At 48.4% G+C, this 12139-nt stretch overlaps 2 protein-coding genes across 4 annotated transcripts in view; one reads left to right on the plus strand and one right to left on the minus strand.

Annotated features, from left to right (window-relative positions):
• Positions 1-10772, minus strand: part of TAB1 (TGF-beta activated kinase 1 (MAP3K7) binding protein 1) — a 37056-nt gene extending 26284 nt beyond the window's left edge. The window contains exon 1 of one of the 3 annotated variants that reach the window (XM_033233903.1): positions 10665-10772. In XM_033233903.1, the coding sequence (XP_033089794.1) occupies positions 10665-10697 (33 nt within the window). In that variant the 5' untranslated portion in view covers positions 10698-10772. Of the gene's footprint in view, positions 1-6812; positions 6832-6861; positions 6914-10664 lie in introns of those variants that run through there. The other 2 variants (XM_033233904.1, XM_033233905.1) reach the window with 2 other exon arrangements.
• LOC117096469 (small ubiquitin-related modifier 2) lies at positions 4837-5826 on the plus strand. The gene has a single exon (XM_033233910.1). It carries the CDS (start codon positions 4919-4921, stop codon positions 5204-5206), a length of 288 nt encoding a protein of 95 aa, XP_033089801.1. The 5' UTR covers positions 4837-4918; the 3' UTR covers positions 5207-5826.
• Positions 10773-12139: the final 1367 nt, after the last annotated feature.

The raw sequence follows: 12139 nt of genomic DNA on the forward strand, positions 1-12139 counted from the left end.
CAAACACCACAGAAGGGAAATAAAACCTCTACCAAACATCTGACTTACCTGAAAGGCCAAATAAATATTTTGGGGGCCTCAAATGAAGAAACTGTTGACCCCAGAGGTAAAGTCACAGAGACAAGCACACACTTTAAAACAAATCGACTATTTCTATATATGCACCTTGTTATTTTACCTTGTTCAAAGTTCTATTTATTGGCTGGGCGTGGTGGCTCACGCCTGTAATCCCAGCACTTAGGGAGGCCGAGGTGGGTGGATCATTTGAGGTCAGGAATTCGAGACCAGCCTGGCCAACATGGTGAAACCCCGGCTGTACTAAAAATACAAAAATTAGCTGGGCATGGTGACAGGTACCTGTAGTCCCAGTTACTTGGGAGGCTGAGGCAGAACTGCTTGAACCCGGGAGGCAGAGGTTGCAGTGAGCCGAGACCATGTCACTGCACTCCAGCCTCGGCAACAGAGTGAGACTCTGTCTCAAAAGCAAAGAAACAAACAAACAAACCCAAACAAACAAAAACCAAAGTTCTATTTATTTGACTTTGGTTTGGTACTTTTTTTTTTTGAGTTGGAGTTTCACTCTTGTTGCCCAGGCTGGAGTGCAGTGGCGTGATCTTGGCTCACTACAACCTCCGCCTCCCAGGTTCAAGCGATTCTTCTGCCTCACCCTCTGAGTAGTACTTTGGTACTCTTTAAACATTAAGTTTCTAGTCAGTCTGTTATGGCCTTCTATAAAAAGAAAGAGAGAAGGCCCTTCGGGTGTGTGGCTCACGCCTATAATCCCAGCACTTTGGGAGGCAGAGGTGGGCAGATCATGAGGTCAAGAGATTGAGACCATCCTGGCTACCACGGTGAAACCCCATCTCTACTAAAAATTAGCTTGGCGTGGTGGCGGGCGCCTGTAGTCCCAGCTACTCGGGAGGCTGAGGCAGGAGAATGGCGTAAACCCAGGAGGCGGAGCTTGCAGTGAGCTGAGATCTGGCCACTGCACTCCAGCCTGGACGACAGAGCGAGACTCCGTCTCAAAAAAAAAAAAAGAATGAGAGCATAAAAACTGGGAAAGAAGTCATTTCTATTTGCAGCTGATAGGACCGTACGCCTGGCAATCCTAAAGAATCAATGAAAAACTAACACAAACAGTAAAAGAATCAGTTAGGCGGCAGGATAGAAAATCAAAGTATGCAAATCAACAGCTTTCATATACCCAAGAGAAGATGAGCATCTAGCCTCTATGTAAAATAACAAGGTCCTTTTCCTGTGAGTTTCTACCATGTCTGTCTCCCCCAAACTACTATAGAAGGTTGTTTTAAATCTAAATTTATATCAGTCGAATTATATATTAATGCATTCATCCCAGCCTTCCAGACTGTGGACAGTTTTGAATTTTGCCCTTTGACAAATTGACAATCTCACTCAGCTGTGTATCTTGTACAGACAAGGCCTTCTACACATGGTTCCAAACGATCTCGAAAAAACTGTGACCAGAACAAAAAGCATGAGAAGCTAACCATACTGACAAGACCAAACACCACAGAAGGGAAATAAAACCTCTACCAAACATCTGACTTACCTGAAAGGCCAAATAAATATTTTGGGGGCCTCAAATGAAGAAACTGTTGACCCCAGAGGTAAAGTCACAGAGACAAGCACACACTTTAAAACAAATCGACTATTTCTATATATGCACCTTGTTATTTTACCTTGTTCAAAGTTCTATTTATTGGCTGGGCGTGGTGGCTCACGCCTGTAATCCCAGCACTTAGGGAGGCCGAGGTGGGTGGATCATTTGAGGTCAGGAATTCGAGACCAGCCTGGCCAACATGGTGAAACCCCGGCTGTACTAAAAATACAAAAATTAGCTGGGCATGGTGACAGGTACCTGTAGTCCCAGTTACTTGGGAGGCTGAGGCAGAACTGCTTGAACCCGGGAGGCAGAGGTTGCAGTGAGCCGAGACCATGTCACTGCACTCCAGCCTCGGCAACAGAGTGAGACTCTGTCTCAAAAGCAAAGAAACAAACAAACAAACCCAAACAAACAAAAACCAAAGTTCTATTTATTTGACTTGGTTTGGTACTTTTTTTTTTTGAGTTGGAGTTTCACTCTTGTTGCCCAGGCTGGAGTGCAGTGGCGTGATCTTGGCTCACTACAACCTCCGCCTCCCAGGTTCAAGCGATTCTTCTGCCTCACCCTCCTGAGTAGTACTTTGGTACTCTTTAAACATTAAGTTTCTAGTCAGTCTGTTATGGCCTTCTATAAAAAGAAAGAGAGAAGGCCCTTCGGGTGTGGTGGCTCACGCCTATAATCCCAGCACTTTGGGAGGCAGAGGTGGGCAGATCATGAGGTCAAGAGATTGAGACCATCCTGGCTACCACGGTGAAACCCCATCTCTACTAAAAATTAGCTTGGCGTGGTGGCGGGCGCCTGTAGTCCCAGCTACTCAGGAGGCTGAGGCAGGAGAATGGCATGAACCCGGGAGGCGGAGATTGCAGCGAGCTGAGATCACGCCACTGCACTCCAGCCTGGGTGACAGAGCGTGACACCGTCTCAAAAATAAAAAGTAAAAAATAAATTTAAAAAAATAAAGAAAGAAAGAGTAAGAAAAAAATTACCCAAAGAGTGTATGTAAAAGTACCCATGGTAAGGCAAAGCCTGCCCTTTTCTGTCTTTTTAAGTCCTATCTACCCCAAAGGCCCTGCTCAAATCCAACTAGGGCCAGAGGTGCATGACTCCCAAACCTCAATCATCCACTCACCATCTTCAAGAAATTATCTCTCACTCAAATGATTCCTTTTCTTTCTTTCTTTTTTAAAGGGACATAGTCTCGCTCTGTCACCCAGGCTGAAGTATAGTGGCACAATCATGGCTCACTGCAGCCTTGAAATCCTAGCCATCAGCTATCCTCCTGCCTCAGCCTCTCGAGTAGCTAGGACTACAGGTACACCACCACACCCAGTTGATTTCATTTTGAATGTAAACTTTTCCAGTATTATAGGTGGCAAACCAGTATTACTTGCCACATCTAGACGACAATAAAAAAACAAAGCAAGGTTATTCACTTTTAGCTGAACCTACTGCTGGCTATATTGCTGGAGCCCTATTCTATGTTTAACAACGGGACTGGGGGTGGATCAGCAAGTATCAGAAAGACGGTGAGGGACATACTAGGATCAAACCAAGTTTTTTTTTTTTTCTTGATATCATTAGAAAGTCTGAGAGAGAACGGAAAAGCACAGTCTTCCGAATTTGTAAGATCAGTTTTGTTCGCTGCCACAAACCACCTCGCTGTATGTCCCAGACACTGGGAAAATGCTGCCCAAGACCATGGGGCCCTCCCCTGAGAAACCCATCGCAGTGGCCCCGCTGTGCATGCTGGGTGCCCCACTTACTGGCCATTCACCAAGTGGCCCTATGGCAACCCTTGTGCTACAGCCTGGTATTATTAATGAGATTACCTTATTTCACTGATTCGAAGACCTACATTTTCCACATGTTAACATCTCTGGAGTTGGTATGTTACAAGTTAATTAGCTGTGAGTTCTCTTTCTGAGCAATATACAAAACATTGATGTGTCCTTAAAATATTGGTGTCTTAGATCCAATGACACATGCGCAGTTTCTCACGTAATTCGGGCGCTCACCAGATACTGATTCACTACAGTGGCCGGAGAACCTCAGGAGGTTCTGTCAGTGTGGGAGTGAGAGGATCTGGTCTTCTCTGTGTTCCCCAGCAGACTCACGCTGCTGCAGCTGAGTGGGCTTGAATCGTGTTCTCCCATTTCTTTCCATCTCCATCGAGGATTAGCCATACCGAGCATCCATTGCTGATTCCATTAAAGCCTACAGGATTGCCAAGTCTCTCGCTTCCTTCCTCCACATTTCTGAACAATTTTCAGAAAGGTCACGTACTTTCTATTCACATAAACCACCCACCCCTCCACCCCTGCACACACTGATGCATACTTTCTCCCACGCCCCCAAATGCCAGGCCTGCCAGCACCAGCCGTGAGTGGTGCTGGAGCATAGGGAGCAAGAGTCTGTGAGAAACTGAGAAGGGGGCGTCTCTCACTCAGCACAGCCTCATCGCGGAGCCACTGCAACACACACAACAGTGAACACAGGACTTAACTCTTCCACGTCTGAGAAATGAACTGCTCATGAGAAATTTCACAAAAATACAGTAAGAAGTCTGTTTCAAAAGACCTAATTTCGACTTGATTTTATGAAGGAGTTTCCAAAATTCATGTTTTGGTATGAAAAGCTTCTACAGTGATCCAACAGAGTATTTAACCCATCAAGGCCTTGACAAACACCCTGTACGTGATGTAAGCATTCACTCCTCATGTACATATGTGTCCATGTCACGTAATAGTTCATCAAGTACCCACACAGCTTCATCTCAAAGTCCTGGGCAGCAGACATGGACAAAGAATGGTTCCAAGCTCAGGCCACAGCTTGAATATCAAATGACGGTATGAAAAGACCAAGTGTTTTTGTGGTGAAAGCACTCAAATTCCTTAGAAGCGAAAAGGAAGCTCAGAAAGGGAGACCTGACTGGGCGCGGTGGCTCAAGCCTGTAATCCCAGCACTTTGGGAGGCCGAGATGGGCGGATCATGAGGTCAGGAGATCGAGACCATCCTGGCTAACACGGTGAAACCCCATCTCTACTAAAAAATACAAAAAACTAGCCGGGCGAGGTGGTGGACGCCTGTAGTCCTAGAGGCTGAGGCAGGAGAATGGCGTAAACCTGGGAGGCGGAGCTTGCAGTGAGCTGAGATCCGACCACTGTACTCCAGCCTGGGCGACAGAGCGAGACGCCGTCTCAAAAAAAAAAAAAAGGGTGCTGCTTGTGTGCTCGTTTGGTGCGGACCTGGTACCTCTTTTGTGAAGCGGCAGCTGAGGAGACTCCGGCGCTCGCCATGGCCGACGAAAAGCCCAAGGAAGGCGTCAAGACTGAGAACAACGATCATATTAATTTGAAGGTGGCGGGGCAGGATGGTTCTGTGGTGCAGTTTAAGATTAAGAGGCATACACCACTTAGTAAACTAATGAAAGCCTATTGTGAACGACAGGGATTGTCAATGAGGCAGATCAGATTCCGATTCGACGGGCAACCAATCAATGAAACAGACACACCTGCACAGTTGGAAATGGAGGATGAAGATACAATTGATGTGTTCCAACAGCAGACGGGAGGTGTCTACTGAAAAGGGAACCTGCTTCTTTACTCCAGAACTCTGTTCTTTAAAGACCAAGATTACATTCTCAATTAGAAAACTGCAATTTGGTTCCACCACATCCTGACTACTACCGTATAGTTTTCTCTATTCTTTCATTTCCCCCTTCCCCATTCCTTTATTGTACATAAAGTAACTGGTATATGTGCACAAGCATATTGCATTTTTTTTTTTTTTAAACTAAACAGCCAATGGTATGTTTTAATTGACATCAAGTGGAGACGGGATGGGGAAAAATACTGATTCTGTGAAAATACCCCCTTTCTCCATTAGTGGCATGCTCATTCAGCTCTTATCTTTATATTCCAGTAAGTTATTTTGCTCTCACTGTTTTAACAAAAACACACAACATAAAAATCCTTGCATACCTTGTTCAATTGGAGAATTTTAATGTTTTTCATTTATCATTGTAAAACCAAGGACAATTTTATAACTTTTTTGTACGTAGCTGTTACATGTAGGGCAATCTGTCTTTAAGTAGGGATAAATTACTCTAAAACAAAAAAGAATCTTAGATAGTTTTCCCTTCAAGTCAAGCGTCTTGTTGTTTAAATAAACTTCTTGTTTAAAAAAAAAAAAAAAAAAAAAAAGAAAGGGAGACTCACATTCTCAGGAAGATGGTGGCTCGGAACAGGGGAGCAACAAATCTCTCTCTCCAAAAAGCTTCCAAGGCCCCAACGCCCCCACCACCTCTAACCTTCCGGATGACCCACTTCTCTGAGACCAGCTCCACTCCTGGCCCCCACTTCTGCCACTAGAGTTTTCATTGAAGGTTCTCCATGTCGTCATCCTAAAGAGCTCCTCATTCCTTCTTAAAGGGGCTAATAATAATTGTGGCCACTTCCAATGTGCTAGGGCAGCAGCCGGGTGTACGCAATGGGTATAGGTGCTGCCCTCATGGAGCTTTTTATTTTAGTGGCTATATATTTATTTTAACATCCTTTAGATAAATTACACAGCTAGCACCTGTGATTTCAGATATAACTGCTCAGGACATGTCGAAGTTTAAAAAATTGATTTTAAGCTTACTTTCTTTTTTTTTTGAAACAGGGTCTTGCTGTGTCACCCAGTCTAGAGTGCAGTGAGGGAATCATAGCCTCACTGCAACCTCAAACTTCCGGGCTCAGGCAATCACCCCATTCAGTCTTCTAAGTACTACAGGCACACACTACCATGCCCCATTATTTTTTTTTTAAAGATGGAATCTCACTATGGAACTCCTGGCCTCAAGTGATCCTCCTGCCTCAGCCTCCCAAAGGGCTGGGATTCCAGGTATGAGCCACCGTGCCTAGCCTGATTTTCTTTTTTATAATTAAGTAACAGTACAGGCAAAATCAAACTCTTGATTCCCCCTGCCCCAGGGTGCCCCTCTTCCAGGGCTCCCTCACCTAGTAAATGGCACCACTGTTGTTTAAACCAAAACCTTAAGAGTCCTTTTTGACTCTTCTTCCTCTGCTATGCACCTCACATTCAATCCATCAGCAAATCACATCACCTCTTCCTCCAAAACACAACTGGAATCTGATACTTCCCACCATTCCTCTGCCATGCCCATGGCCAAGCCACCTTCTCACACCTGGATGACTCTAGGAGTCTCTTACGAGGTCCCAGGCTTCCACTCTCACCATTCAAACTCAGAAGAAGGATTTTTCGGCCGGGCGCGGTGGCTCATGCCTGTAATCCCAGTACTTTGGGAGGCCGAGGCGGGCGGATCACGAGGTCAGAAGATCAAGACCATCCTGGCTATCACGGTGAAACCCTGTCTCTACTAAAAAAAAAAAAAAAATACAAAAAATTAGCTGGGTGTGGTGGCAGGTGCCTATAGTCCCAGCTACCCAGGAGGCTGAGGCAGGAGAATGGCGTGAATCCTGGAGGCGGAGCTTGCAGTGAGCTGAGATTGCGCCATTGCGCTCCAGCTAGGGCGGCAGAGCCAGACTCTGTTACAAAAAAAAAAAAAAGAGGGATTTTTCTCCAATCATAGTCACATCCCATCAGGTCCCTACTCAACCTGCTACCCAGGAAAGCTTCGCATTACATGAAGAATGGAATCCAGAGGCCACATCAGGACCTGTGAAGCCCAGCATGGCCCCCGGCTCCCTCAGACCTCAGCTACTCCCATGCTCCCCCAAAGCACTCCACCCAGCTGCATCAGCACCCCTGAGGCTCCTGAAACAGCAGCCTTTGCATCTTCTGCTCCCTTGGGCAGGAACGCTGCCCCCATTTCCCCCTTTTCATCTCATCAAATGTAGAGAAGTCTTCCCTTACCACCCTGTCCAAAATGGCACCCCCAGCATTCTTTGTGTGAATCCAGACTGCTCCTCACAGCACCACCTGATGCTGTAGTTTGGATATTACAAAATCACAGATGATCTGTATCTGTTCAGTGCTCACTGTCTGTGCCCTTTACTAGACCATCAGCTCCACAAAGGCGGTGTCCCCTGCACCTGCAGGGTGCCTAGCACATAGTGAGTGCTCAGGGACATTTAAGGGAATGAACAGCAGACATTCACTCATGGCAGCACTAAAGGCAGAAGTTTCTGGTTAGCGGGCAAGCAAGCCAGGCTAGTATTGGAATGTGTCAGTTCCTTTAACACCAACAATACTCCCCAGAGTCCTCTTGGTTTGGAGAAACTAAGGCTCAGGGACATAAAGTGATTTGCCCAAAGCCAGTATGAGACTAATATTGTTGTATCCGGCTGAAAGGTCTAGGTCTTTTTGAACACATCAAGCTTTCCTTAGAACCTCTTTGTGGCCAGGCGCAGTGGCTCACACCTGTAATCCTAGCACTTTGGGAGGCCCAGGAGGGCGGACTGCTTGAGCCAGGAGTTCAAGACCAGCCTAGGCAATGTGGTGAAACCCTGTCTCTACTAAAAATACAAAAGTTAGCTGGTGTGGTGGTGCACACCTGTAATCCCAGCTACTTGGGAGGCTGAGGCACAAGAATCACTTAAACCCAGGAAGCAGAGATTGCAGTGAGCCAAGATCACACCACTTCACTCCAGTCTGGCTGACAGAGTGAGATCCTGTCTCCTCCACACCCCCACAAAAAAGTTTTTTGTTTCCAAAGACCTTTCAAGGTACCACAGTGCCTGCGATGCTGCTCCACCAAGTGATCTACCAAGTGGCCCCAGCATACCCTTGCAAATGCCATTCCTGCGAGTCCCCAGTGACCCAGACAAATGAGCCCACTCTGCAGCCCCTCAATACATAGACTTGTAATACTAATTGTATTTAACTTTCGAAAAGCTTCACAAACACATGCACACATATTTAAACACCTGTCCTTAGCCAGATGCGGTGGCTCACGCCTGGAATCCCAGCACTTTGGGAGGCCAAGGCAGGAGGATTGCTTGAACCCAGGACTCTAGACCAGCCTGGGCAACATGGTGAAACCCCATCTCTAGGAAGAAAAACAAAAATAAAAACACACACACATGTCCTCCTGGAATGGCCCTCCTCTCCTCTGCTTGGTAAACTCCTATCATCCTTTAAAGCCTTTAAAATTCTCTGCTGTCCGCCCAGGGCTCTTGACACAGGTCTACGACAACATGACAGTGCCCCAGGTATTGTACCAGTGGCATATGCTCCTTCTCCCAAGCTGGTCTGCAAATGCAGTGAGGGTGGGCAACACGCCTCATTCATCTTTGCCCAGCAGCCACAGAGCAGCAGCCCTCACAGGCATCTTCTGAGTGCAGGTGTATGAGCTGAGCTGCTCTCCCCAGACCTGAGACAGTGGATGTGACATCAGCAAGCCCTACACATCACCTGGACATCCGTACACCCTGTGAGAAGGGATGTTCTGATCATCATGAGGGTGGAGGGGCCTTCTGAGGACATCCCTGCCATCCCTTTGCCTTGCACCAAGATGCAATGTGTTTAAAGTTAACTATTCTTTCTTTAAAAAAGGCCGCCACCACCTGGAGAAACACATTCTGGGGCTAGCAGAGCTGGCCTTCTGACTAACACAATTCCCTTCGGCTCCACCACATCTAGGAAGGGGAGAAGCTGGTAGTCACATGACCCAGATGTCTGCTCTCTTCCCAGCAAGCCACCTCAGCCTGCACCATTTACCATTTTCCCTCCCAATGTCACAATCCAACCAGCGTTTCCCAAACGCTAACTACAGTGGGGACATTTATACAGGGACCTTGTCCTCTGGGAACTCATAAAGCAGAGGGCCAGCTGTCTAAAGTCAATGCCAACTCAGTAACAAGAGAGACCTGCCCAGTAGTAATAAAATAAAGGGGCAGCAAAGATGTGAAGGGGAAGACAGCAATCCCCACGGGGGAGGCCTGGGAACTGTGCTCCTGGGAGAATAATATCAGGACTCTGCTTCCAGGTTATCCCTGAGCCAATGTCTGCTCACTTCTGTGAAGCCAAGGGCAAGCACTAGACCCGGCTACAAACGTTACTCACCCTTTCACAAGTATTTATTGAGTGCCCAGCACATGGTGGTAGGTATTAGAGACACAGCGGTAAACAAATCACAGGTCCCTGTTTTTAAGTTTTACTTTTTCTAGTACAGGAGGCAGACAAGTCCATAGGCAATTCCAACACAGTGTCATGAACAGGGAGGACCCAGGAGGCCGGCACCCTACCCTGGTAGGTCAGAGTCGGCCATGGTGCCAACACGCGTGTGCATCTATGTTCACATGTGCGTCAGAGGACGCAGGGCCTGGAAGACAGCGCCAAACCCATGAGGGTCCAGACCGGGGACAGAGATGAGTCTGAAGACAATTCTTCCACTCAGCGCTCTCGCCTTAGGAGAAGGAAACTGAGGCTGAGGGAGACACAGTCAGTCAGAGCCAGGACCAGAACCCAGTGACAGCCACCACTGGTCATTCCTTTAGTACAGCCCAGGGATTAAGGGGGTTTCTGGAATCACACTGCCTGATTTTTAATCCTGCCTTGACACTTACCATTTGTGTGGCCTTAGGCAAACGACCACCTCTATGTCTCAGTCTATCAAAGAGGAATAACAGTAGCACCTATGTCAGGGCGCTGCTACGAAAATGAAACTGACAAATGTAAAGCAATCAACACAACGCCAGGGATGCTGTGAGCGGTACACAGTGGATGCCGCTGTTATCACTGCACGACTGCTCGGTGCCGCAGTGGGCTCGAGACTCGGGTAGCTCTGCTGCCGCGCGCCGTGTTCCCTTCTGGATCCAGCACGCTCCCGCCCTCGACGCCCGGCAGCAGCAGCCCACAGCCCCAGTGCTTTTGACCCGGGGGCCGGGCCGGCCGCGCACACGCGCCCCGGCCTCGGGAAAGGGGGAGCCAGCCCGAGGAGAGAAGAAGGAGGCTGACACACCCCACCACGGAGAGGGCGGCTGTCCAAAATTGGAGAAGAAGCCGTTCCTGCACCCGACAGCCCCCCACGCCCAGACTCCCAACCCCAAGCCCGGAGAGCGGGCCAGTTCCTCACACTCTGCAGCAGGCTCCTCCTCTGCGCCGCCATCTTGGAGGAACCCCTGCGGGTGCACCCGCCTCCCCGCAGAGCAGCGAGTGGGGCGGCTAGAGCGGCCCGAAGGAGTCGAGGACGACCGCGCTGCCTGGGAGCATGCGCCCAGCGCCACCCCGCGGCCGAAGAGGGATGGGGCCGTAGCGGACCGTGTGCGCAGGCGCGCTCTTGAACTTTTTTTGTTTTTTGTTTTTTGTTTTTCCCCGGGGTCGATTGCTCCTCGCTCATCTTTATTTTTTATTTTTTGAGATAGGGTCTCAGTCTGTCACGCAGGCTGGAGTGCAGTGGCGCGATCACAGCTCCCTGCAACCTCTGCCTCCCGGCCTCAAGCGATTCTCCTGCCTCAGCCTGCCGAGTAGCTGGGACTACAGGCATGAGCCACCACGCCCGGCTAATTTTTTTATTTTTAGTAGAGAAGGGGTTTCGCCATGTTGGCCAGGCTGGTCTTGAACTCCTGAGGGTTCTTTGTGAACACAGTTGGGGCAGGGGAGGACAATTCATTAACTCAGCAAATGCTCACTAGGTGACCCCGCCTGGCTCCATAGTGGGTTCTGCAGCGAGAAAGACCGGCCTTCAGAAAGCTAACATTTTGTTTTGTTTTGTTTTGTTTTGTTTATGAGACGGACGCTTGCTCTGTCGCCCAGGCTGGAATGTAGTGGTGTGATCTGGGCTCACTGCAACCTCTGCCTCCTGGGTTCAAGTGATTCTCCTGCCTCAGCCTCCCGAGTAGCTGGGGTTACAGACGCCCGCCACCACGACCGGCTAATCTTTTACATTTTTTGTAGAGATGGGGTACCGCTATGTTGGCCAGGCTGGTCTCAAACTCCTGGCCTAAAACGATTCTTCTGCCTGGGCCTCCCAAAGTGCTGGGATTACAAGTGTGAGCCACCCCACCAAACCTAAAATGTTAATATTTTAATTGGAGAGGACAACATTTATGTATATAAGACATTCCAAGTGGTACTAAATGCTAAGAAGTGAAGTTTGTGGATGGTGGCATGGGGGTGAGGTGTTAGCTGGCAACAGGGAAGACCAGGCCAGGGGGATAGGACACCTAGTGCAGAAGTCCCAAGGAAGGGGTGCCTGTGGGTTCAAAAAGCACACTTGTTGGCTGCTCGCCGTGGCTTATGCCTGTAATCCCAGCACTTTGGTGGATCACCTGAGGTCAGGAGTTCGAGATCAGCCCGGCCAACATGGTGAAACCCCATCTCTACTGTAAACTACAAAAAATTAGCCGGGCATGGTGGTGCACGCCTGTAATCCCAGCTACTTAGGAGGCTGAAGCAGGAGAATCACTAGAACCTGGGAGGCAGAGGTCGCAGTGAACCAAGATCACTCCACTGTACTCCAGCCTGGGCAACAGAGCAAGACTCTCTCAAAAAAAAAAAAAAAAAAAAAGCACGCTTGTCACAGGAGCCCACTGTGGCTTGCACAGAGAT

The sequence above is a fragment of the Trachypithecus francoisi genome, unplaced genomic scaffold, assembly GCF_009764315.1.
Source record: "Trachypithecus francoisi isolate TF-2019V2 unplaced genomic scaffold, Tfra_2.0 Lachesis_group14, whole genome shotgun sequence".
NCBI classification, from domain to species: Eukaryota; Metazoa; Chordata; class Mammalia; order Primates; family Cercopithecidae; genus Trachypithecus; species Trachypithecus francoisi.